Below are 27,573 nucleotides of genomic sequence, written 5' to 3'. Positions count from 1 at the left end.
AAAAAGACAACATATGCTTCAAGTAAAAAAAAAAAGCACATTTATACCACAAACATTTTGGACAGTGCAACTCGTCATCGGTGTTCATACTTCTCTTTGAAATTTATTTTTGCTCATTTTAATGTTCACAGTGCGCATACTATCAACAATGCATGAATAATTTTACAAGATTAAGGTTTTAAATATTTTTGAACACAAGTTAAAAATGTTGGGAAAATGCAATACTTTTAAATATGAAACCAAAGCACCAGTAGACGGGGGTAAGTGACTGTTTTAATGAGCGAGTCATTAGTCCTCCATACAAAAATGAGTAAAGTGACAACTGTCTTTATGAATGAGTTACTGAATCATTGACTCGCTTGATTAGTTCAAACACGTGGATTCATTCAGTAACGAAACACTGCTGTGTTGCTCGGAGACACAAATCAGTTCTGCTGTGGCATTGATTGAAACTTCATCAGCTAACTTGAGCAAAAACAGTCACTATTGTATTACAAATCGCGACCTTTGTCTCTGCCTCACTCACGATGAAGTAGTTCCACACCGACATGTTTGCATGCGGACGTGAGTGTGACAAGCTCGTGAGATGGTGTGTGCAGCAATATTATCCGTCTGCAGTACCGGAAGCCGCACTTTCAGGACCCTAGTTTTTGTAACAGCGCCACCTACCGAGTCGGAGAACCGCAGTCCCAGGAACGCATTTCCAGGACCCTAGTAACTAACTTACACTTTTTTTTTTTTTTAAGTTTTATTACACCCAAACACTACTTTATTGCAATTAAACCTGGTTCCCAGGAATGTTGAGTAATTATTGGGTCTAAGTAGCATAATATAATAACTCAAGTAAAATAAACAAGGAATCATGGTGTAGTCTTTTCAGTCACTAGATCAACCACATTTTCAAGTACAGAGGGAAGACACAAGGATGACTCTGGGGGTAGATTTAAGATTGTGTATATTTTACAAAATATATTACAACAGTTTAACTTGAACACAAAAACTAATTTGTTCATGACATGAACTACATAGAAAGAACTTCATGGACGCCTTCACTGACTCCTAAGAGAAAGAAGTGAATGAAATAGTAGAACATGTTCAACTAAATGTTCCTTATCTAATTTAAAATTTCATATTTAAAAGATCTTAGTTACCACAGAGTGCACACGTATACGATACACAAATAATTATATCAATCTACATACCAGTTAATGTTCATATTATTGCATACCGTTCAAAGATTTGGAGAAAAAAAAATATTTTGATGTTGTGGGAACAAAGGTTCTTCAAACATTCATGTCAATAAAGCCCATCTGAACTGAAAAAAAAAAAAAAAAAAAAAAAAAATAGATGCAAGAAATCTGTATAGAAATAACATGGACATGACTTTTCCTGACCTTTAAATATTTAAAGCACACATTGTGATGTATGCAGCAGCACTACCTACCACCTGGATGAGCTCCACGCTTTTCTCAATTGCTTCTCTATCACCCTATTAAATTCTTCCACTTCACTGAAATGGTAAATGGAGAACATAATCACTGCTAGAAATACTGTTAACGCTTAAAAAAAAAAAAAAAAAAAAAAAAAAAAAAGGATACACTGGACATGGTGTAAAAATTCCATTTTGTACTCTTAACTGTGATAATAATCAAGACCAGAGAGGAAAGCCTGCTCAGCATCCTGCAGAGACCAATTCTGAAGCCCAGCCAGGCCATATATGATGGCCTATCAAAAGAAAATTAATTGAAATATAGCATAAGGTATAAAATACAGTAGGGTTCGAAAGGGCAGAAACATGCACAATACATTATATTGTTATGCACTTCATATAGAGTACAGTACATAGTAAATGACAAACACGTGGTATTTTAACAGTCAATTATTATGATGGCCTTATGTCTGACTATTAAAATGTCATGTCTCAACCAACATAAATCAAAATGAAGAGACGTATTTATAACATGTATTGTGGGGTAACGTTAAACAGGCTGACTGGGAGCACGTAACAGTTAAAACATAATATTATTTTAACTTCAGTAATTAACAAGCTTTCACAACGAACGTGCTACAATTTATTGTGCTGTCAATAAGTCAACAGGCTTATGCAACAGTTTCGCTTAATGAATGTGCTAAGAATTCATTTTACAGCATTAGAGGCTAATATATGATGGCTATGCATTCAAGACTATTTAGCAAATCCCGATCACTTCGGCTACGTTAACTTTCCAATTAAATGCATCACAATTGTTTTTAATGTTAAACAAATCAAAATTGATTCACATTTGATACTCACCCTCTGATTGTCAACCATCTTCGCTGGTCCTGTAATTCGGTAGGTGGCGTTGTCACTAAAAACCCAGGGTCCTAGAAATGCGGTCTTAGGACTGCGTTCCTGAAAATGCAGCCTCCGGTTTTGCAGGCAGATGCTACTCGCGCGCAGACCGATCGGCGTTTAACATCAAAGTACCACGAGAGCGATTCGAAAGCGTGCGGAGCCGTCTGCTCTCTGCTGCTTCAAGTCAAATAGAGAAAGGGACTTTGGTCGAACACACTACTGTCTACGTGCTTGCAATTTCTCTCTCTGCCCATTCTAGATGCAGAATGGCCAAAATAAACAGACTAACAAAATTCAACTTGTTACAAACACCACCTTCCAGGGTAATGAAAAAACAAGACACCATTTAGAACTTTCCAAAAATCATGTTTTATTTGTGAGGCACATGTCTCACTTCTGGCTTGACTCTGACTTGGATGTGGAGGCTCTCAGAGAGGAGAGACGGCGTCTCTTAGCAATCTGTTCTTGACGTTTTTCTTTGGCCTCCTATAAAAAATAACATTGATATTGAGCTTTTACAACAATTTACACAACGTGTGCTTTTTCAGTAATAACAATTCAATTGAGGCATTTCTTTTTCAGAAGTCAACAAAACTTTATGCATACACATAGCCAAGTTAAATTGTATGAAGACACCATTTAGAATCATCACTTAACAGCCACGTACCTTCATCCTCTTGGCCAGCAGTTTGGTGTAGTCTGCGGCCTCCTCCTTGTTCTTCAGTGTGCGCTGCCTCTTGAGAGCAATGCGTCTGCGCTTGTGCTGTAGCACACGGGGTGTAACCAGGCGCTGAATCTTAGGGGCCTTAGACCTGGGCTTCTTACCTGTCAGAAAGATCATGTTTAGTCTCTGGATACATTTAAAACCCTTCTGGTCCATAAATTTAGTAATAAATTAGATGCAGGGAATCAAATCCAAGTGAAATGATTCACTGAATACAAGGTGAGAAGCCACTTGTGACAGCACAAATAGCAAAATATAAGCACCGCAAGATTTGGCTGGAAAGCATGCGAGGGACCGAATAATTTATGTACAACAAATCTAAAAAGCCTGTATTTCCAAACAAAGCATCACTCTAGAACGTTTTCCCTCCAGGTTTTATTTATATATAGAAACTGCAGTATCACTAAAAGTTAATTCAAATGAATATGGACAACTTTTAAATGAATGCAAACCCAACAGAACATCTGTATGAAGACCCTATCCTAGTTCTGTTAACAATGCACTGCAGAAAGTTTGACAGCAATTCAGTACAACCAGCCACTAATAATATGAATGGGGTTGTTATCCAGTTAGCAGCTCCACTGTTTAAGCTACTGATCAGCCAAAAAGGACTTGCTAAAAAGTACCACAAAAATAAGGCTCACTAGGCAACCAATAGCTTCAGACTGCAATTTCCCCCCTTTAAGCGTTTGATCTGCCAAAAAGGGCCTGCAGGTGTGCCTCGAAAATAATGCATACCTTTCATGGATATTTTTTAAATAAAAAAAAATACAGCTCTTTAAGCAACCAATAACAAACCTATTGACTTATTATCAGGGTTTCTGCAGGATTTTAAGCTCAAATTTAAGACTTTAAGACCTGCACAAATAAAATGAATACCATATAGGGTAGGGCAATGTCTATAGTACCATATTAAACTGTAAAATGACTGTAAAAAGCATACATTTACAAGATACTATATAATTTTCACAAAAACAGTTTTGTAAAATGATAAACTTTACATTTCAGCCTTTACACCATTTTTAAGAAAATGGATAAGTCAAAAGTATTAATATTGATTTTAACAATTATCATCAATAAATAAATAACATGAATTGGGGGCGTGCGAAATTGGCAAACAATGACATCTTGATATTTTCTGGGATTTTATCGATAACAATAATTAGACGATATTTTGCTGAATGTGTTATTGTGCTGGTATCTTAAAGATTACCATGAACAGCGGACTCCTGAATTGTTTTGATATTCTTCATAATCTGTGTGGTCTGTTCACAGCAGTGATAGAAATGAGTCTTTTCCAACAAGTTTTATGGGCATTTTTACCTTTTTTCTAAAAGGGTGCATCATCTTTTGAGTCAAATTCTTGCATTTGGGTTGTTACCAAGCAAATGAAATCAGTATCGACAAAATTTGCAATGCATATGAAGTGACATTTAGATGCATTTACACACTTTAATGCAGCTCGGAAGGACATAGAATGCTAGCCTGCAGTTACAAATGCATTAATAATGTTTTGATATTTGAAACATAAAACGTTGAAAACTGATTTTTGAAATTTAAAAAAAATTGAAGATACTTTAAATGTGAAATTAAAACGGCCAATAGGTGGCAGTAAGTCAGCGTTAATAAGGGAGTCATTGCGATTGAACCAAATCATTTAAAAGGTTGATTCATTCAGGAATTGTGGTAAAGCGAGCACCACCAGCTCGCTTGGGGGACGTAATAAGTGTCCGTAAAGATGTTAAAAAAATGATGGCTCACCCGCAACAGCACTTTTGTGCACAGTGTAGTTTATTTACAGTGCCAAAAATGTACAGTCCTCAGTGAAGTATTTACGGGTGCATAATAAAGAAAAACCCAAAAGTAACAAAGAAACAACAAAAGAGGAAAATAAACAGGAAAAATCCAATATCTGTATATACAGGTAACACGTATCCACAATATACAAGGTTGGTGGGGTGGTTCGCTTGAGGCACCGCTATTGCCCTCTCGTTACGACTTGGTAAAACAAGTGCCCTCTTTAACTCCAGTCCCCCTTTTATAAGACAGGCTCCTCCCCATTCTAGGACCATTCCATTGACAGGTAAATATTATAGTTTAAAACCCAAGTACTTCATATACTTTCCATAATTATGCCCATCATTCAACAACAACTCATACTCTCCACGTATAATTCATAAATAAAAATAATCTTCATCAATTAATCCAGTTAACCCTTAATTTCAACATACACAAACTTAAGACTTAAGGCCTTAAATTTGATACAACTAAATTTAAGACCCCGCGGAAACCCTGTAATATTCAAGATAGTAGGCTCTGTCTCATGATGAAATATTTTCAACACATCATGAGAAATACTGAGCATAAGCAGTCATACCTTCTTTAGTGAGGGGTCTCCTGACCACATACTGCCTGACATCATCCTCTTTGGACAGGTTGAAGAGCTTACGGATCCTGCTAGCCCTCTTGGGTCCCAGGCGGCGGGGGACAGTGCTATCAGTCAGCCCAGGAATGTCCTTCTCACCTGAAGGAAAGAGGGGAAAATTTGTCAAACAGATGCTGTGGAACAGGTCTCTTGTGGTGTTGGACAAGATACCGGATTCTAGGGATGGAACGATTACCGGTTTGATGATAAATCAAGCTAAAATTCCCCACGGTTAGTATTACCTTTTCATATTTTAATCATCATTAAAATCGTATTCGATTACCGTGATTGAGAACCTGGATAAAGTTTTAAGTAACAGTCACACTTGCGCATGGAGTAGTTTTAGTTAAGAGTTAGTTGCCATGGTTTCTGTGAAAACATGGCAGAAAGCTGGGAGGTTTTAAAAAAGTGCTAAGGGAATTATACAAATGAATATATGAATGTATCTCCGAAGAAACGATTTGTGTGTCAATACTTTTTGAACATTTCCAGCACATTTTAACAACACTGTGATAATACTGATAACCGTGATAATTTTGGTCACTATATTCCTGATTAAGAAATTTTCATACCATTACATCTCTACCGGCTTCATGGTTTCTATGAAGTCCCTGCTCCCACTCACAAACAATATGCAAAGCAATAATTTTGGCAGAGCAATGCAGTACAACCAGCCACTAAAAACACGACCAGGTTGTTATCCGTTAGCAGCTCCACTGTTGCTATAGGCGCCACACTGTCCACCCCTTTGAGGTTACCATTCAACCAGAAAGGGTCTATTTGTGTGCCATCTATGAATCCATTTGCATTATTAAAGAAATGGTTCTTAAAATGACAATTCTGCCATTACTCATCTCAGTTTTGGATCCCATTGACTTCAATTATATCTTTTGATCATACAATAAGTGTCATTGGGACCAGAAACTGTTTGGTAACCACCATCTTGCTAAATATCTTCTATTGTATTCTAGCACCGTTATACAGTAGATTGTAGATCTATCCCTCACAGCCTTGTTTACATTTGTGTTCAATTCAGTGTCAAAGTGGATCCACAGCCGCGTACAGCCTCCTATTAAACCGTAACTTTCAACTATACTCACCCTTCCTGACAATGACCAAGTTGAGAACGCTGAGGTTGGCGTCAACGATGCAGCCACGGACAGACTTGCGTTTACGCTCACCAGTACGGCGAGGGCGGTAACAGGAGTGACCCTTGCTGAGGAGGAGACGCACACGTCCATGGGTCAGCACACCCTGCTTCATGGGGAAGCCCTGTTTGTCATTGCCTCCGCTGATGCGGACAACATAACCCTACAACATAAACACAGTTATGCCAGTGTTCATGTCAGTTTGAAGAAGTTTTCAAGTTACAACAGCAGCACTGTAAACATTGCCGTTGTCAAGTCCACTTAAATCTGGAGCACACAAGACTTTTGCCACAAATTGCACTCTAGAGAAGACTAGTTGCCAAAAGAAAGAACCAGTTGCAGATTCTGGGCATTCAGAATTCACCAATTTCACAGAAATCCCAATGGCGTATGAAGAGCACAGAGCTTCAGACTATCATTCCATTTAGTCAGAGGTCAAACACATTTGATATTTTGAGATGATTTTAAGGCTAAAAGTCCTGAACAATTCTCTGAATAATGCACTGAAGAAAGTTTGACAGAGCGATGCAATACAACCGGCCACTAATAATATGAACAGGTTGTTATCCGGATAGCAGCTCCACTTTTGCTTTAGGCACCACTGTCCCTCCTTTTAAGCTACTAATCAGCCAAAAAGGACTTGCTAAAAAGTGCCAGAAAAATAAAAGAAAATAAGGCTCATTAGGCAACCAATAGCTTCAGACATTACATTGGATGATTTTAAACAGGTTTCATGTTTTGAATCGATTTTAATGATGGAATACGCTACACAACACGCTTTTGTCATTGAGTCCTTGCTAGTTTACAGAAGTTCTTCAGATTTTGGGCAGTCCAAGTCAACAGATTTTACAGTAAATTGCATAGTATATTAAATTTAGCTGATTGTTCTCATTTGGCATGTTAATTTGTTGCATTTGGAATGACTAGAAAGTATGAGATCCGTCGTGTAGATGCCTAGTTTTCTACTGTAATCAAATTAGCAAGAAAATACCAAGTGTTTATTAATCTATTTAGATTTTAAGTCTTTTAGTGCATTTCAATCTTTTGTTAAATGTACAGTCTTAACCTGAAAGCACTGGTCAAAGGGGAACCTGAGCAATCAAGACTTAATGAAGTGTCAATCCTTTCTGCTTTACATGAAACATTAAAGTACTGGAAATATACACACGATTCAAGTTGCAACTACTTACCTTCCACTCATCACCCAGAGAGTCTGCAGCCACCTCTGTGGCCATGCGCTTCTCGTAGAAGATCCTCAGTTTGCGCTCATCATCAACTTCTATCAGCTTTTGGCAGCCAGTGGCGGGGAACGAGATATTGAGCTAGTTGGACAAGTAAAAAAAAAAGATAGATAATTAGTGACCCACAAACCGGGGCTGATTATTGGCCAAAACTGTTGAGGTCTTCACCTGACACGTCTCTGCTAGCTAATCAAGCGCTAATGCTACAGCAGCGGATGACAGTTTGACACTCAATACAAGTCTACTAGAACGTTTCTTACGTTCTTAATTTAAGTTACAACAATGGCGATTAATCTGACTTGTTTCCCTCAGCTCGCGTGAGTTTTCTACTTCTCTAATGTGTTCACTGCATGTCTATTCCGGGCGCCGCCATGTTGCCTCGCTTCCACCGCTGTCCTTCTAACCGAACCAAATCAACAGCCATCCCTCACTCGGTTTGGGCCTAACCGGATTACCAGAAGCTCATCGGATTGTTTTGAGACTGTAAAATGGAACTTGCGCGACATTTCCAGCACACTGTGAAATATAATCTTATAAAATAGCTTTTTCGGTCCTCCTACCTTCATTATGGAGGACTTTCTCGCCTGGAGTCCACCACCGAAAAGAGACCGGATATCCGACTCGAAGTCTCACATAGACTTCCAAGTTATCGCGAGAACACGTTCTGTCGTTTGAAACAGCAGGCGCCTATGTACACTTGACAACTATAAATACTACACGACAGCACTATAATATGCTGATTTCTATTGCGTAAGTAATAGTAATGCTTTTCAATTTAATTATGGTTTTCATATCGAACACAATGTTTTAAATTTAATACTTGGTTACCAGTCAAAATACACGTTAATAAGCATTGCGTAAATCATCTTTTTTATTGAATCTCTACGAGCTAGCAGCTGTGTTTGTTTACACTTTTTCTCATTTCCTCTTATGAACTCATGTTCAAGTTCTAGTTTTTGAATTTCCAGCATTCAAGGATTTATGACATGCACAGTCGATGTAAAGATATGAGTAACTTATATATCAATTATTTAATATCAACAGCAGCCAGAAACAACCATGTAGAGCGAAGACACTTCACACACAAACAGTTTTATTAGTTTTATTTACATTTTGCGTATCTTTTGTTCTAGTTGTGATATTAACACACTGGCTAGTGCAAGGTTATCGTTAATTAGGCTATATTTGAATATCCTGATGAACGCTTGGATCAACCAGCACGGGACAGTTATGATGTGAATATTGCGCTTCTTTTGTTTTGCATTGACAGTCCTCTATTATTTGAACAACTTTGATCATTTCTGTGTTGTCAGAGCACTTTAGTGTCACAGTCTTGGAAGTGATGATAACCGGTGAGCAGACAGAGCAAGGAAAGGAGCCTCCTTCATCCCCACTGGAGGGGGACGTGGCGCATTTTCCGAAACAGACGTTGTTCTGAAGCTCCGACGTTTCACAGTTTTCATGGACGATCCTCTGTTAAAAAAATAAAACATTTATACACCTATTAAACGTTTATGCAATATAAAAATGCGTAAACTAACAGTGAAATTCTCTGCCCACAGACAGTACCTGAGAGAAAGTGAGTGCTCGACACTTTTCTTGCCGGACCTCGACGTTTCTAATGGCCAGAACGTATCTGAAGTCTGATTTTCCACGAAACATGAACTGATTCCAGAATCCTTTTGCGTTTGTAGAGGATGACTCGTGAGCTGAATTTACTGCTGGATTGGAGGTCTTAGCGTTGTCCTGTATGCGCAGAAGCTCTTTTGAATTTTCTTGAGTTGCATTTCCCAGATATCCAATCCTGCTGCCACTTTTCGGACCGGGTGGTGAAATTTCACGAGATCCACTTGTGCGATGTGACTCAAACTTTTTAGCCAAACGTGACTGAGAGAAGATTCCGAATACCTGCATGCAGGGCCTGAAATTAACACCCGACCACGCGCCAAATGCGGGTGAATTTTGCAATTGGCGGGTAAAACCGTCAATCTACCTGCCACATTGGCGGGTAGCCAATGAGAATTGAGTTGTTGTTTTTTTGCGTTTTTTAAGTCTGCCTTTTCGTTGGATTTTAGCTCAAGGTACAAACGAACGGCTGAAACGAACAGCCAACAAAAAGATGAGGATGAGTCAAAGAAAAGTAAAAGACGACGTTTTAATACAAAGTGGCGACAATGGCAAGGTTCGTGAGTGGCTGATTTATGACCGCAGTAAGTTACAGATGAAATGTACTGCAGTGACTGCCGTATGTATGGCTCAGAGAAAGCGAAGTCAAATCCTTTTGTAATCGGGACTAAAAACTTAAAATTAGAAGCAATTAAGGACCACGAGTCATCAAAAAGCCACCTACACACAATAAATTGCAAAATATCAAAGACTGCGCTTCCGGAGGAGACCGCTGCGGTCAAGGCACTGACGTCCATGAAAGCAGCGCAGTTTGAGAAGATGCGACTTCTGTTTCGGAACGATCACGCGATCGGCAAGAACATGATGCCCTTCTCTGACTACGTTTGTGTGTCACAGATGTGTGTGCGTGTGTATGTTGGGAGTTGGGAACCAGTGAGCAAATGTCCGGTACCCAGTAACTTTACCAGTAATATTCATTTAGTTCTGCTTAACGGTTCTTGAAGGCTGTAATTAACAGTTGCCAGGAACTGTCTACAGACTAAATCAGCCATCAACACAGCCGTGTCCGTGTGTGATGCGTTTACATACGAGCTGCGGTAAGTTAGGTCTAACTTATATCTGTTGAGTTAGCACGGTGTGTGTATACCTGTTTTTCTATCCCTGTGTGACTATGACATATGACTATGTCTGTGACACAGCAAATCAATGAATAAAAAGATTAAAAAATATATAGTCTAAGAGTTATTATTACTTATAATGATTTCGTTAATAACTTGACAGCACTTAAATGTGTATTCTTACAAGTTAAAGAATAATGTTTGTGTGATTTCTATTTTTCACCTTTATGAGGCAAAAAAAAAAATGGCTGGTAAAAAGTTACTGTGGCAGGTGGATTTTTAAATCCACCTGCCACAGTGGCTGGTGGTCAAAAAAGTTAACTTCAGGCCCTGCCTGCATGTGTAAGGTAACAAATAAAATGAAATGAGCGGAACGCATGTTCTCGATACGGAGGGCCGCACAGCAAATGCAAGGTGAGTGCAAGCGGCGTTTGCTTTATCATCTGTGAAAACAAATGGTACAGACACCTCCGCAGACATCAAAGACACAAGATACTAGACATATTGCGTTATATTAGTCCTTTCTTTCTTTCTTTCTTTCTTTCTTTCTTTCTTTCTTTCTTTCTTTCTTTCTTTCTTTCTTTCTTTCTTTTAAAGTAAGGAACTTATTGGCAAACAATATTACCAAAGCACAGATAAACGCAATAAAAATAAAGGTGTTAATGTTAATAATGATAGGCTAATAATAAAATGCATTTCATTATAAATAAAATGTATAGATAAAATATGTATTTTCGCATATACACAGTTGTGCTCAAAATGATTCATACCCTTGGTAAATATGATCAAAGGCGGCTGTGAAAATAATCATTAATCCTTTTGATCTTTTATTTTTTTTAAATTCTAACCTTTCATTGGAGAATAAGAAATTAAAATGGGAGAGAAATCTCAATATGACAAATGTTTTTCTCTAATACACATTGGCCACAGTTAATCATACCCTCTTATCCAATACTTTCTGCAACCTCCTTTTGCCAAGATAACGGCTCTGAATCTTCTCCTATAATGTCTGATGAGACAAGAGATCAGAGGCCATTCCTTCAGTTCACCTCACTCATTTTCTACAGGGTTCAGGTCAGAGGACTGGAATAGCCATAGCAGAAGCTGGGTTTTGTTCTCAGTGACCCATTTTTGTTTTGGTTTTGATGTTTGTTTTGTAGATCATTGTCCTTTTGGAAGACCCAACCACGGCCCATTATAAGATTTCTAGCATGGACAGTCAGTTTTTAATTTTTTATATGTTGGTATTTAATTGAATCCATGATGCCATGTATCTAAACAAGATGGCCAGGACCTCTGGCAGAAAAATAGGCCCACAACATTAAAGATTTAACAGTATATTTCATTGTACACATGGGGTACTTTTTTATTTATCCCTGTGTGCACCAAACCCATCTTGATTGTTTGCTGCTAAATCGCCAATCCACATTATTACAGCTCAGATGAAGACAGGTGATTGACAAATTGGTGGGTGCCTTTAGTTTAGAAGTTCAGTTTCTAATAGATTTTTCTAATTGAATTGGCATGCTGTGTTCAAGGTACAGAGTCCCTTTAATGATGAAAATCAACCCTTCCAACACAAGTCTTCAGGGGCTGTAACTAATGCTATTGCCATAAAAATTATGTCCATTCATAAGTCATGAATGTAACAATAAAAAAAAAAAAACCTCCCGATCTTAATTTTTTTTTTAGTCTTTCTTAGAGACAAGAAACAAATATTACTTTCTATTTTCATATTCCTTTTGTTTCTTCAGTGAAATCAGACAGTGAACTCGCACAGCTTGCCTATTCTCATGCTGTCCTGTTCTTATGAGACATCATGTGTTAGTCGAATTAAAAACATTTAAAACAGATGAATCCAAAAATAAAAATCTGCACTTGTCTAACTGGTTGGATCAGCAACCAGGTGTGTGCTTGGCCTGTTGGTATGCAGACATACAGGTACCTGTTTCCAGGAGGTCTCCACTTCATAGTGAACACGTCTTATGTGCCACATCCTGAGCGGAACAGAAGAGAAGAGAAAAGGACAGACAAGAGGTTATTTTATGTAGCTGAATTTGTCTTTTAGATTGTATTTCCATATATTGTATTTGTGTTTATGTAAGGTTGGATTCTAGTTTATGTACCCATCCTAGAAATTATGATTTATAATTGAGTGAGACCATGAGGTTCTAACTATTTTGTAAACACAACATATTTGTATTAACACTTGTTAACATACTTCTAATTAGGGACATTTTTCAGAAGCAGCCCTACAGTGTAATTATAGACTACAAGATATTTCATGAAGCATGTGATTGTACTTTACCGCTAATTTGCCTTTGAGAACAACTCATTTGTGATGATATACTAAGAAAATATCAGAGTATTTTCTAGCTCTTGGTTTTTCTGACAGCCTGTTTTCTTTGATTAGTTTTTACATTATGTAAGGGTGGGAGGTCCTAGATCAGCTTTGTTGTATCTGTGGTTACAGCTGGTCTGACTTCATTCCAACATTTCAGTTACTAGTTTAGAATAACTGAAAACTGTTCCCTTTTAATGCCCGTTTTTGAAATGATTATATATACCCTACTAGTAAAACTTTTGGATTAGTTTTTGAATGACGTCTCTTATGCTCACTAAGGCTGTATATAATAAAATATATTTTAAAATGTAATTTATTCCTGTGATGGCAAAGCTGAACTTTCAGTAGCCATTACTTCAATCTTCAGTACATGATCTTTCAGAAATGTGGTGCTCAAGAAACATTTAATATTAGTAGTAGTAGTGGCAGTAGTATAAATGTTGTTTAACTGTTTAAAATTCGTGACCCTGGACCATAAAATCAGTCTTAAATCGCACTGGTATATTTGTAGCAACCAACAATACATTGTATGGGTCAAAATGATAAATCTTTCTTTTAAGAAAAAATCATTGGGATATTAAGTAAATATCATGTTCCATGAAGAAATTTTGTAAATTTTCTACTGTAAATGCATCACAACTTAATTTCTGATTAATAATATGCATTTAAGGACTTCATTTGGACAACTTTAAAGGCGATTTTGTCAATATTTTGAGTTATTTGCACCCATGGATTTCAGATTTTCAAACAGTTGTATCTCAGCCAAATAATGTCCTATCCTAACAACAACAGCAAAAGCTTATTTATTCAGCTTTCAGATGATTTAAAAAATTGACCCTTATGACTGGTTTTGTGGTCCTGGGTCACATTTTGTGGAAACCATGATACAATAATATAATTTAAAGGTTTGATGCATTATTATTATTATTATTAAAAATTAGTATATTAAACCGCAAGGACACATTGGATTGTTTAAGTGACCGTGAAGGCATTTATCATGTTTCAAAAGATTTATATTTCAAATAATGTTCATTTAAACTTTATTTTCATCAAAAATTCCTGGAAAAAAATCATTTTTATTTAATAACTGAGCTACAATACTAACAAAAAAAATAAAAATTGAGCATCAAATCAGCATATCAGAATGATTTTAAAGGATCCTGTGACACTGAAGCCTGGAGTAATGATGCTGAAAATTCAGCTTTGCCATCACAGGAATAAATAACATTTTAAAATATAAAAGATTTTTAATCAAATAACTACAGCCTTGATGAACATAAGAGCCTTCTTTCAAAAACATCTTAATTATTCCAAATTGTAAAAAAAAAAATATATATCTTTATAGTGGCTATGTATGCAACAATGGCTGACGTGTTTGAGTGCACTTGTGTATTTTGTGCTTTTCAATCAGTCTGTTTGCTTTCAGATACACAATGTCATTTGCTGGTGAATTCCTGTCAGAGGAGCAGTTTACCTGTTCTATTTGCTTAGACGTCTTCACCAATCCTGTCTCCATACGCTGTGGCCACAGCTTCTGCGCATCATGCATCACGTCTTACTGGGAGGGCCAGGGAAAAAACTGCTTCTGTCCTTTGTGCAAGGAAAGCTTCCGGAAGCGTCCTGAGCTCCACGTCAATCACACGCTCAGGGAGATCACAGAGCAGTTTAAACGGATGGCGGAGACCACGATGAGCACACCTAGGAGTGCACCTGCAGATTCACCATCCAACCCTTTCTCTGCTGTGAAACCTGGAGCGCAGAACAAGCCAGTAGAGCTGCCCAGAGGCCTCCTGCCAGAAATGAGGAGCCGCTTCCAAAGAACATCATCCAGTGAGCCTTTGGCATCCCATGATGCTCAGTCTCTCCCTCCTGCCAAGACGCCTAAGCGAAACTTTAGTGTGAGTGGAACAGGTTCCAATGGGCCACAGTGTCCCAGACATGGGCATAGTTTGGAGCTACTCTGCAAGACTGACCAGACATGCATTTGCATAACATGTGCAGAGAAGGAACATTACGGGCATTCTGTGATAGAGGCCAAGAGAGAGATGAATATTAAGAAGGTTAGTGTACATATAATGCACGTGAATGAGAAGTAAAATCAATGTAGGTCTAAAGGAAAATGTTTGTTTATGTATGCGTTGCATCTGTGTTAACAGTTTGTATCTCTGCTTAGTCCCAGTTGCGCATCTTGGAGGTGGAGCTACAAGGATTGATCACAGTCAGAGAGAAGAAGATAGAGGAGATCCAAACATCACTTGCAGAAATTCAAGTATGTGCATCTATGCCATACTAACATTTTAAAGGAATAGTTCCAACACACTCGCATGGTAATTTGTAGCTATTTTACGTTTGGGTAAATTTGTAGTGAATTGTCTGAATCTCATTTGTATGTATTCATACAAGCAGCTTTCGCCCCAGTGATGGTTATGTTTACGGGTGGGGTTACAGGTAGACCTTCAATTACTTAAAAAAAAAAAAAACTTGTATGATTCACATCACATGAATTCATACAAAATCATTAACTTGTAAAATAGTTACGTTTTCTTGTGAGATTGTTAGTAGTTCGCTAAAAAAAAAAAAATTGTCATTATTTACTGACTTTCATGTTCCAAACCCATATGCTGTTTTTTGTCCATTGGAACACAAAAGGATAATTTTTGAAGAATCTTCATGCAGCTATTTGTAAACATGTTAAGTTCTACAAATGGGAGGACAACGAGCTAACAAAACTCACCATAAAAGAAGTCCTGCATATTCTAAAGTTGTACTCACATTAAGGGATAGTTCACGCAAAAATGAAAATTCTGTCATCAACCACTCACCCTCAAATATGTGTGAGATTATTCTTCTATTGAACACAAAATAAAATATTTTGAAGAATGTTTGTAACTAAACAGTTGATGGTAGCCATTGATTTCCATATTTTCCCCTTTAGCAAAATGTGCAAAATTGGCAAAAAAAAAGGTCTATTGTTAATAGTGTAGCGATGTATGAAGAAGCACAGATCACACAGAAGAAAACAAATATCTGATGGCCAGTGTGGCGAATCCCAAACTTGTTGCAAAATCTGTTTAGGAAAATCTTTAATCCTCATGTGCAAATTTCCAATCGTGCGGATTCACATTGAAATGGGAATTTTGGGTCATGAAAATACTCTGACTAACCTGTGATCACGTCTTCTGAAGCCACACTGGCTAAAATTCACAAATATTTTCAGTGAGTAATGATTTAAATTCAGTTCTTTTCTTTTTATGATGTGTTTCGTCATAAGAGATATAAGAGATTAACCGTCAAGATCTGGATCTGTTGCTGCATGTGTTTGAATATTCTTCAAAATGCCTTTTTTTCCATAGAAAAAGTCATATGGGTTTGAAAGAACGTGGTTTCCTCATTCTCTTCATTCTCCTAATCGCTATATTTTCTTCTTCGTCTCGTTTGTTTGCTTTAAGGTGAATGCAGAGCAAGAGAAAGCAGGTACTGCGAGTATGTTTGCTGAGGTAATGAAAGCTGTTGAGAAGTCCCAGGCCGAACTTCTGGAGGTGGTGGAGATGGGACAGCGAGCTGCAGAACTCCGCTCTCAGGCCTTCATACGTGACCTGCAGACGGAGATCTCTGAACTTAGAAATAGATGCAGCACCATCAATCAGTTGACCAAGTCCCAAGATCATGTTTCCTTCTTTAAGGTAAAACCAGACTTAAACTTATTGATATTTGAGAAATTGTTCCATGTATTCATTTTAAAAAAACGTAACCTATGAAGGGCCAATTGTATTGTTTGTTTTATATTTATTAACCCGAAATATAACCAATATTTAATGTATTGCTGTTACTTTTCAGACATATCCAGCCTACAGTAGTTTACCGGAGACAAAGAGCTGGGCAGAAGTGGCCTTGACCCCTGACCCCACTGCAGGAGCAGTGCTGAGAAATGTCACTCAGATGGTGGAGGAGGTTCAGGAAGCCCTGAGAAGACTATCTGCGATCTGTAAGACACAGTTCCTTCATAAACTGCTCTTTAACAGATCATTTACATACACTTTCATTGCATTGTACACATAACTGTCATGTTTATGGTATGTATTTTTGTATATCAGGTTTGCGCCCTTCCACAGGAAACCCACAGGAAATATATCAACAAAGTACGTTTTTTTTCTTCTCCCTTTCCTCTGAGCAGTCCAATTTTAGCTTCCCGTCGCAGTATTCAGTGCTGGGGGCTAAGTCCTAAAAATTGCACAGAGTTTTAATGTCACTACAGAGAACTGCATTTTCTCTGTTACAGTCCACATTTCAAAGCCAGGTTCAAAACTAATCTTATTATTTAAACTTTAAAGATATTATCGACTATGACTATTGTTGGCTCATATGACAAATTAAATGCAAATACACTACATCTTACCCAAGAGCAGAATAAAACAAATTTGAAAAAATGCTGAGAATCCCTTTTTTTATATGTGTTGATAATATTATAACAACATACACTACAGGTCAGAAGTTTGGAGTAATTAAAATTGAGAACCTTTCTATTTTCCTATGTTTTAAAGTATAAGTTATTCTTGTTATTTCAAAGCTTAATTTTCAGCAGCTGTTAGTCTAGTCTTCACACATGATCCTTCAGAAATCCTTCTTACATGCTGATTTGATCCTTAAGCATTAACAATGGTTCTTATTTTCAATGTTGAAAACTGTTTCTGCTGCCTAATATTCCAAACTTTTGACTGGTCTTGTATATGATTGGAGTGATTGGAGAGTGCATGAATATGCAAGTATGAGATCATTTCACATTATTAGATATTTCAAATATTTATTATTTATGTCACCTTTTTCATATGTCTGCAAACATCTTGTTTTCAACTCTGTCCTATTTCTCTCCCCAGTGGACGTGACCCTAGATCGAGACTCAGCCCATCCGCGTCTGATTATCTCTGAGGATGGTAAACAGGTGCACTGCAGTGACCGCTACCAGACGGTGCCAGATATAATTGAACGGTTTGACCGTGTGGTTTGTGTACTTGGCTGCCAAGGTATCAGCTCTGGCTGCCATTACTGGGAGATTGTGGTGGGTGAGAAGACAGACTGGGATTTGGGCATTGCTAGTCACTCCATCAACAGGAAAGGAAAAATAGTCGCAAACCCAGCTAATGGATTTTGGTTTTTAAGTTTACGAGACAAACATGAATATGTCTTCCGCACAGAACCATCAATGCCTATAGTTGTACAACCAAAACCACAGCGTGTCGGCGTGTATGTGGACTATGAAAAAGGTCAATTGTCCTTTTATAATGCAGATACAAAGTCACTGATATTTACCTTCACAGACTCCTTTGCAGAGACTTTATATCCTTTTTTCAGCCCATGCACGAACAAATCTGGCAAAAATGAGGCCCCGCTTATCATATGTCCTGCCTATCCAGCTAACCCAAGCTGGCAGACTGAAAAATGAAAAAATAGTGGGATGGAAACAAAAATAAAGCTCACAGGGTTTGTTTACTTTATTATTTAATTCCAAATGAGGAAAATGTATATGGTTTTAATTTACTATCCATGAGATCATTTCATTGGCTTAATGATTTTTTTCAATATATTTTCAACATAACATAAACAATTAATCCTTATAGACTATGTGATAGACCTAAAACATGAAGACTTATGAAGTGCAAATGATTGCCAAGGCTTGAAATTTGGGATTTAATTTGACACTGAATACAAGATTGGATGGTGATGGAGATCTCATTGTAAAATAACCTCCCATTAGTATTTAGCTTGACCAAGCACAAAAATGTATAATATTCAAATATGTGTTTTGTACATCATAGTAAAACAAAAATAAATGTGAATATACCGCATATAGGTGACTGCATCTCTTCTATTTCAATGTCTTTACTCTCTGAATTTCTAGAGTCCATATTATGGGATTAAGGTCCTGGAAGACAAACCAGAGACCAAAAGGTCTCAAAAAGAATGTACAGTACAGCAACTTTTGCAAGTTAAGGAGTAACTGTGGCTTTAAAGGGATAGCTCACATAAAAACATTTAATTCTGTCAGTAATTACTCACCCTCAAGCCGTTCCAAACCCATAAGACCTTCGTTTATCTTCGGGACACCAATTAAGATATTTTCGATGAAATCTGAGAGGTTTCTGACCCCTGCATAGACAGCAATGCAACTACCACGCTCAAGGCCCAGAAGGGTAGTAAGGACATCAATAAAATACTTCAACCGTAATTTAATGAAGCTACGAGAATACTGTTTGTGCACAAAGAAAACAAATATAACAACTTTATTCAACAATTTATTTTCTTCTGTGTCAGTCTCCGACGCGTTCATGACGTATGTGTGTGCATTCCTCTGCTTGCGAACAAGTCAGAACGGTTTACGGTTGAACCACTGATGCCAAATGGCCTATTTTAATGATGTCCTTACTACATGGGCCTTGAATGCGGTACTATATTTCACAACTGCCACTTCTTTGTTGGCTTATGAAACAGCTGATGTATGTTGGCAGTCTGAATTATGAATTCTCATAAAAGCAGCTACAGCATGATTTTTTTCAGCTTTGTTTTCCAGTTAACCATTTGTTGTAATTCATTCTATTTTTGTTCTTGTATATCAGTTTGCATATACATTTGCAGTGCTGGGTGAGGCCAATGTGGTAACCAGCTCAGCTCAGCCCTGCTCAAACCAATGATAGGCAGAAGTTCTGCTAGGGCACTGGCCCGGATCTCTTGCCTCCACATTTCGTGTATAATGAGGGAGAGGTAAAAATAAATAAAAAAGAGAGCTAGACGTTAAGTAACAATCAGTAACCAATGGCTGTAGCTCCTTCCTTGTGACCGCGCGCGGCGTCAGAGCTGCACGCTGCGTTCAAGGGGACTGATGGCACAGCGCTCCAGGCAACGCCAAAAACCTGCTTCCACTGTTCAGTACATGCAAGACAGGTAAGTTTGATTTCAGTGAATTTCCGATTAAAATTATTTTTGATTTTCAACTATATGTGTGTTCACACGCACATTTTAAAGCGACCCTCACTGAAAATATTTGTGAATTTTCTTTAATGGGAGCTATTAATATAAGCCTCAAAAATTAAATAGTTCTGCATAAGCCGCATTTCAATCTTCCCCAGGAGTATTTGTGGTTCTGTCCATTAGACGACAATTTAAACATAAGGTAGCCTATATGATTATTATACAAAATGTGCTCATTTTGGCTAAACCACTTACTCTTTTAATGTCGAGTTATTGTTTTTTGCTTTTTTCATCTGTCCGTGGTGCCAAACGGGACACTGGCACGCGACGCTCAGTTTTGTCCCATTTTTACACAGACCATAACATGCTGTACTTTAATAAATTATGAACGAGAGATGCCTTGTCGTTAGGTGCTGCCTTCTAAGGGTTTGTTTAAATCCGGCAAAGGCGGACTCCTCGGGGACTGCCTATATAGGCATCTCTATAACTTGCATCGCCCATCTCACCGATTATTGTTGCATAAGCCGCTTTTTTCTTATCGTCATATTTGACGTGATTTTGCAGGGGTGCTTTGGAAGAATGGCTGGAAATAAGTCCGTCGGGATGAGCGCGGTCTCATAAGCCTCTTTAGTTTGAATGTGAGTGTCATTCTCTGAAATAACCTTGACTGAACTGGCGTAATGACCCCGATTAAAGCCAAAGATTTTCATGTGAAATTGGTGTTTATGTCACTATTAATCAGGATGGGTCTGGAGTCCCATCTGCCAGCATGATCTACAGGGGACAAAATCAGGGTTTACCTCTCTGCAGGTTTGCACATAGAGTTCTACTCCCAACTACATTGTAGTACAAAAACACTGTGATTACGACAGCTTACAAGATGACAGTTTTGGGGGATTCATTTAATAATTCGCCAAAGGTGCACACATATTAAAATTCACAGCCGTTCTGAGGAAAATTAAAATGATGTTGTCTAGAAAAAAATAAAACATTTTACATGGAGCGGGTCCACTCATTATGAGTGCAGCCATGTTGAGATCACATGACCAGCTGTATCTCGCAGTTCTCCCTTAAATAATAATAATATGTTTACTTTATATACCTTTTTATGTATCTTTTCTTCCATGCAGCATATCGTTAAGGGACTGAATCCAAGAATGTCCATTATATGGAAAAGCATAGCTCAAAATGAATAAAACAAAACATAAAAGCTTCCATATGAAACAACATCAGCAGAAAAGTTCATGCACCCATGCTGAATGGTGTCAGTATAAAGTCTAAAACTGACTTGGGGGTAAACAAGGAAGCATCTGAATGGGGTTTTGGCCTAATAACAGGCCTTATGAATGATAACTCAGATTATTCGCCATATTAACCTCAGTTATACTGCAAACTAAGATGATAATAAAGCATTACAGTTGTGGGGGACCTCCATCCTGTGGCGCTGAACCCAGCAGGACTATGCTGCAAAGCCAATGAAATGCAAATCAAGAATGCTCATGGGATGCACAATTAATAATTTAGAAGTTGGGGAAATAACCTGCATGCAATTTAAATATCTTTAGATCTCACTCTCTCTCACTCGCGCTCTCTCTCTCTCTCCACCTTTTTCTTGCTGTAAAAATGGGCGCGGCCACTTGTAAATTCTATGGGTCTAGCTTCCGGTCTCATCCGTGTCCGTGTACAAAACAGTTCATTTTGCTGCTTGATATTGAAAATTTGTGTCTTATGATATTATTTTAATGTATCATCTTAATTATGAACACACAACAGTTTTACCGTTTGCTGCACGTTGTTATTCTTCTCGTTATTTATCTATAATGGCTAAAGAACCGGAAGTCTCACCCATAGGCTTACTTCCGCGTTGAAGAAAAAGGTGGATACTGTCTGAAACATCAGGGAATAGGACATTACAAACTGATCATAGATTACATAACTCACAGGCATCTTCTGTTCTTCTGTCTGTTATTTAGAGATGATATTAAATTGACGCCAGTCATCATCCCTGGATTTCCCTGGCCTTATGTTGACATGGCAACAGGAAGGAAAAGTCAGTGTCTTTTCTGGGTTCATAATGTCTATCTGAATATGTGTGTATACATTTTTAAAATAATATTTTGATTTTATTTTTTACATCATCTAAATGTGCGTCATATATTTATACATTTATCCTTTCTCGTTTATTCTAACAGTTCTCCCACACTGGGTTCAGCCTGCATTAATCATCTCAGCATGTATCTTCTGGTCCAGTATCCATCTCTGTGATCTTAACTCAACCCTTGTTTTCTCTTCACCAGGCTCCACTTCAAAAGGTGGAGTACATTTCCCTGATGATGATGAAGACGCTCCCCTTAACAATAGCTGTGATGAAAATCTTCAGGACAAAGTCATCGCTGCTCTACCAGAACCTGATGGTGGATATCTCGTTAAGGTGAAAAAAATTGCTTTCCAAAAAAATAAACAAGCAAAGAAAAAACAAATAGTCTATAAGATGTGTTGCTTACTGAAAACTCTGTATCCAGGTGGGCTTTTTAAGGAGCCATCACAAATATGAAATCATCTTTTCTTTGCCGCAAGTCCCAACACTAGGCAAAGATGTCTCCCTTTCTCCCGCACTACGCACTACTGCAAAACCACGACTACGTGCAACACGCATCACACCACGGCCTGAGGGTATGTTTTTATAGTGTTCTTATGGTGTGTGTAAGTCACGACAGAAAGATTGCGGTTAGCTGAACACATGAAATTTGTACATGCAACTTATTGTAATTTTTTTTTATTCACAATGATTTGCATGCACAAAATACCATAGTATTGTACAGTTACAATAGAATATGGAATATATAACAATTCACAGCATCTTAATAAATAAAAACTTTTATCAAATTTGTGTTGAATTTGTAGGAGGAATGTTAAAAATGCATAAAAGAATTACCCATAAATATATTATCATGAATTATATTTATATAATGTATTTGGTATTTCCAGAAACATTAGATTATGTTTAGAAACATATATTATATTTGCATTTTTTATATATATATATTATATAACACATTATATTTTAACCAATATTTGAAATAATTTATAGATATATCCTTATATTTAATAAACCAACTTTCATTCATGAAGAACACTTTATTTCTTAGAATGTTGTTAAAAATAATACAAATGTGTGCGTGTCTGTATACTCACACACACAAAATGCCATAGCATTGTACAGTTATGATGGAATATATATGATTCAATTTACAGCACCTTCATAAATTGAATAAAAAGCAAACACACACCCAATGCACATTCTTTATTCACTATTTTATAGATTTGTAGAGTTAAAAAAAAATCTTGAATTTTACTTAGAAAATTAGCATCCAATTTTTTTTTGAATGCACCTGACATTGTAATTACAACTTTCCAACTCATAAATATAAATTTCCCATGTGGACTTGAACACGCAATTAGACCAGCTTTTACCATACAGATAGTCTTCTTTGTCACTTATCAAAGTCTGCTTACTACCCTTGCATTCTCATTTATTCAGAATTAGAAGGTGTTCATTAGTTAAACAGATGCTTTTTAAACCCAGGTTACATAGAGGAGACTTATTACAGGGAGAGTCTCACTGGAGCAACCTGGGTTAAGTGCTCTGCACAGGGGCACAAGATTAATGAACAATGCATGTGATCTTGAAACCATCTTAGTCTTGCGAGGAATAGAACAAGAAACTTGAGAAAACAGTCCAGATTTATATCCATTAGGCTTACCTGACTCAATAAATGATGAGAAATTTCAGAAAACTAGATACATATGGCTTAAACTAAGCAGTTACAATTAAAAACAATTTAAACAAGGTTGTAAAAACGTAAGCACTATCAGAGCTGTTAATGTAGATCTAAGATCATTTGTACCCCTGACTGATAATAACATCAAGCCAAATGCAAGACATCATGTTAAGATCAATAGTCACACTCCTATTTCAGTCTGTCATCGATCTCTCCATTAGCTGAAACTCATTTAGCGCGTTTATAGTAGTGTCATTTCTCCCACAGTCGAATCTCTAGGGAAATCTTAGCAGTTTTGCCATATCTTAGCATACAATTTGTATTCTAAAAGAAGCTGCAAGCGCTTTTTTGGTGATTGTTTCTCTATGATTTTAGTTTTCCAATCTTATCCTGATAACTCAGACGATTTCTTTTACCCATTTTTTTATTTTTTTTATTGTCCTTGTCAGTTTGTGTTATCTTTGTACTCCTCTGTATCTGTATTGATTCCACACATTCCCATTCATCTTCCTGTGCTCTTTTAAGGGGGGGTGTGGGTGCTTTGTGAGTACAGCGCTCAGCAGGAGGGGGTGGTGCAAGAGGAACTCACCCTGGTCAACAGGAGCAGAAGGGACAGCAGCATCCGAGTTCGATTACAGGCCAGAGTCATGGGTGAGATACACACACCAACTGGTGACAGATCTCTAGACATTCATAACAGAGCGTTCATGAGGTGAAGTGTATTGTTTCTTTACCAGTCTCTGCATATTCAGTTCAGTTCAATTGTTTCAAAGCAGTTTTACAGAAAAATTAAGCTGGGATGGGAGAAAGTATTTTTTTTAAATTAAATCCAAAAATCAAGTGTAGCGTTAGTTCTGGCAGGTCACGTTAGTCAAGCTTGCATCAGCTGACTCTCAGCTGATTCCCATCTACCTATAGGAATACGACACCTATCTAAGCATCCATATATAAGGTCCTTCAGTATTATCAGCAGTTTTCGCATTGCTCAATGGCTAATTACCCAACTCCATCCCCAACTCCTCCTCTGTCAGTCAGGATCCAGCCTTCTGATTCTCTTTTGAATCAGACTAATTCTAAATGTGTACATAAAACTACTGAACTTTAACAATAACTGCAATACTTTTGTTGGTACTGTTCTCTTTACCCTGGGGGATTGTCGCTGCTCACCCTGCTCCCATCCATGCTAGTTCTTGCCCAGAACAGAACCATACCGCCAATCCAAACTGTACGCTAATTGTCAATCATCTTTGACGATAGTGGTCCTGACAGAAATTAAAATTCTCTTTTCATTTATCAACCCTAATGCTGTCCCACTTGTATATGACTATCTTTTTTCAGATGAACACAAACTGAGAATTGTAAAAGAATAATCTCTATGAGTCAAAATAATGCAAGTGGATAGATCTCTCAAAGTTGCAGTAGCCCCTCACTGCAGAACAAAGATCCAGGGGGCGGGGTTGGATCCACATCTAGGGGGTGGAGATTGCTAGGTTTAGGGGTGGGGATGGGTGGGAGGAGTTGGATCTAGATCCAACCCCGCCCCCTGGATCTTGTGTTCTGCAGTGAGGACCATCTCCAAAGTTGTGCTTTAAAAACCATGCAAAACGACCATACGACCCCATTTGATGAATTGAATGCAAAAGAAAAATACTAATATTGTAAATTATAAACCATCTGTCATTGATAAGTTGAAAAAAAGTGTGGGTTATAAAGTTTAAAAAGTACTCCCTTTATTTTGTAGTAAGGATATAAAAACAAAGCCAAAATGTGCTTAATTTGATTAGAACTGTTAAGTAGCATTAAGTGAGAACTAATTTGTAAATAGAAAACTAACTCCGCTAAAATGTGACCTTGGAGCACAAAACCAGTCAAAAGGGTCCATTTTTTGAAACTGAGATTTATACCTACACATAAGCTTACCATTGATGTATGGTTTGTTAGGATAGGATATTTGGCTGATACACAACTATTTGAAAATCAGGAATCTAAGAGTGCAAAAAAAATAAAAAATATTGAGAAAATCACCTTTAAAGTTGTCCAAATGAAGTTCTTAGCAATGCATATTACTAATCAAAAATTAAGTTTTGATATATTTACAGTAGGACATTTATAAAATATCTTCATGGAACCTCACCTTTACTTAGTATACCAATGATTTTTGGTATAAAAGAAAAATCAATAATTTTGACCCATACAATGTATAGTTTGCCATTGCTACAAATATACCCATGCTACTTATGACTGGCTTTGTGGTCCAGGTTCACAAATAAGAAACTAACTATTCTTTTTTACAGATCGCCACCATGGGACACCAATGTTACTCGATGGAGTGCGGTGTGTCGGTGAAGAAAAACACACAAAATAATGGCATAGAGAAGATGAAGAAAGCGGTTTGCTTGTGTAAATGATGAGAATAAACCAAAATGAATGAATGCACATGTGAATGTGCCTCAGAATGTGAACAACCCATCACACACCCATCCACTGAGGATCATAACTTAATTTTTTCTGCACTAAAGCAAACATAGAGCCACTATTCTAGAGTCTATGTATCACAGGTCTGCTAATGTCATCACAAATTTTTATTACAGTCAACTTAATTAAAAAAGCAATTAAAAAAAAGCAATACCAATGCATCTGACCTTTTGCAAGCACTACCTGAACCTAATGCCTGAAGGTGGAATGTATGTATAATCATGTGCATAATACACTGTATAAACATGATTGTATATAATCATATGTCATCCACTTGCTTAAATGCTTTGCGGCCATAATCAATCCTTCCAACTGCTGTGATACATTTCTCAAATATGATGTGATTTGTTAATAAAAAAAAGTAGGCTGTATAAAACACTTGTTGAATGCTTCATGCACAAATAAGTTTGGGATATGCATTGCGATGCATTGGCCTACCCAAACATAACTTGGCAACTGACATTATTATCATACCCAGAGGGAACGTAAGCAGTTTGAGGACAGTACCACCCAGTGGCCAAAAGAAATCCCACGAGAAACCTGCTAGAATCTTTTCAATAATTTAGACACTGCTATTATTTTGATCCTCTTGTTATATTTCTTGGGAGTCTAGTGTCTTGGTCTAACATATTTCCTGTATTTTAACATGATTTCTTTTGCAACTCTTACTGAAATCTCATTCTTCTCAGCTTTTCAATTTGAGACCTTATAACAGACCAATAAGCATCCAAAACCTTTTAAGTATAATATTGTGAATAATATTGTGAAGTTTAATATTGTGATTGCTTTACAGCATTTTTGCTGTGGGCAGTAACACACACACACACACTCACAAAAAATGTGTAAAAAATATAATCTCACCTAATCTTAGTTTGCAAAGGAAGTTGCACCTTCTAACAACACTAGATGGTGTTGCTGCCTGTGTTACTCTACAAAAGAAAAAATGGGATTGTAAAACAAATGGAAGGTGTGCATTCTTAGTAATAACAAAATGTACTGGCTCTACTGGTCTGAAATCATGTGTTCAGAATGTTCTTTTGAAGAGGTATAAGGAATTGCATGGTAGAAGAGACATTAATGTCATAACACCACAAGAAAACAAAAGGCTTAGAATATCAACTGAATGAATGAAATACAAATAAAATATAAAAATCTTGTTAGATTCATTGCATTGACTTTTGTTCTTCACAGGGGCTAGTTTTCTACTTAATATTTTTCCTTTGTTCAGAACACTTTTAAATTTGTGACCAAATGGTGAAAAGATACATTAAAAATCTTGTCTTTAGTATCAAAGCAGCTGAGCTTCGTTTGAGGTCTGCAAATTGAATAGTTGTTAGGAGCTTCTTCTTGGTGACTAAGGCCTAGCTTAACAACCATGTATTCTCGGGTTCC

The 27,573-nt window shown here is 37.3% G+C and overlaps 3 protein-coding genes across 3 annotated transcripts; 2 read left to right on the top strand and 1 right to left on the bottom strand.

Annotated features, from left to right (window-relative positions):
- Positions 1-2,680: 2,680 nt before the first annotated feature.
- On the bottom strand, positions 2,681-8,805 carry LOC306872665 (small ribosomal subunit protein eS6-like). The gene is made up of 6 exons (XM_079421338.1): positions 8,434-8,805; positions 7,823-7,954; positions 6,585-6,795; positions 5,437-5,583; positions 3,003-3,160; positions 2,681-2,821 (listed from the first exon to the last, which is right to left on the bottom strand). Exons 1-6 carry the CDS (start codon positions 8,437-8,439, stop codon positions 2,726-2,728), a joined length of 750 nt encoding a protein of 249 aa, XP_079277464.1. The 5' UTR covers positions 8,440-8,805; the 3' UTR covers positions 2,681-2,725.
- Positions 8,806-12,587: 3,782 nt separating this feature from the next.
- LOC306873119 (E3 ubiquitin-protein ligase TRIM21-like) lies at positions 12,588-18,817 on the top strand. Its single transcript, XM_079422166.1, has 7 exons — positions 12,588-12,654; positions 14,388-15,021; positions 15,135-15,230; positions 16,411-16,644; positions 16,799-16,946; positions 17,056-17,100; positions 17,836-18,817. The coding sequence occupies exons 2-7, from the start codon at positions 14,395-14,397 to the stop codon at positions 18,399-18,401; spliced, it is 1,716 nt and encodes a 571-aa protein (XP_079278292.1). The 5' UTR covers positions 12,588-12,654; positions 14,388-14,394; the 3' UTR covers positions 18,402-18,817.
- A 995-nt stretch (positions 18,818-19,812) lies between these two features.
- On the top strand, positions 19,813-26,554 carry LOC306872279 (adipose-secreted signaling protein-like). The gene is made up of 6 exons (XM_079420777.1): positions 19,813-19,897; positions 21,898-21,974; positions 22,222-22,355; positions 22,447-22,597; positions 24,232-24,357; positions 26,001-26,554. Exons 1-6 carry the CDS (start codon positions 19,836-19,838, stop codon positions 26,069-26,071), a joined length of 621 nt encoding a protein of 206 aa, XP_079276903.1. The 5' UTR covers positions 19,813-19,835; the 3' UTR covers positions 26,072-26,554.
- The last annotated feature ends 1,019 nt before the right edge of the window (positions 26,555-27,573 follow it).

This window comes from Barbus barbus (assembly GCF_936440315.1).
Source record: "Barbus barbus genome assembly, chromosome: 7".
Lineage (NCBI taxonomy): Eukaryota > Metazoa > Chordata > Actinopteri > Cypriniformes > Cyprinidae > Barbus > Barbus barbus.
This window is presented reverse-complemented; position numbering and strand designations above follow the sequence as displayed.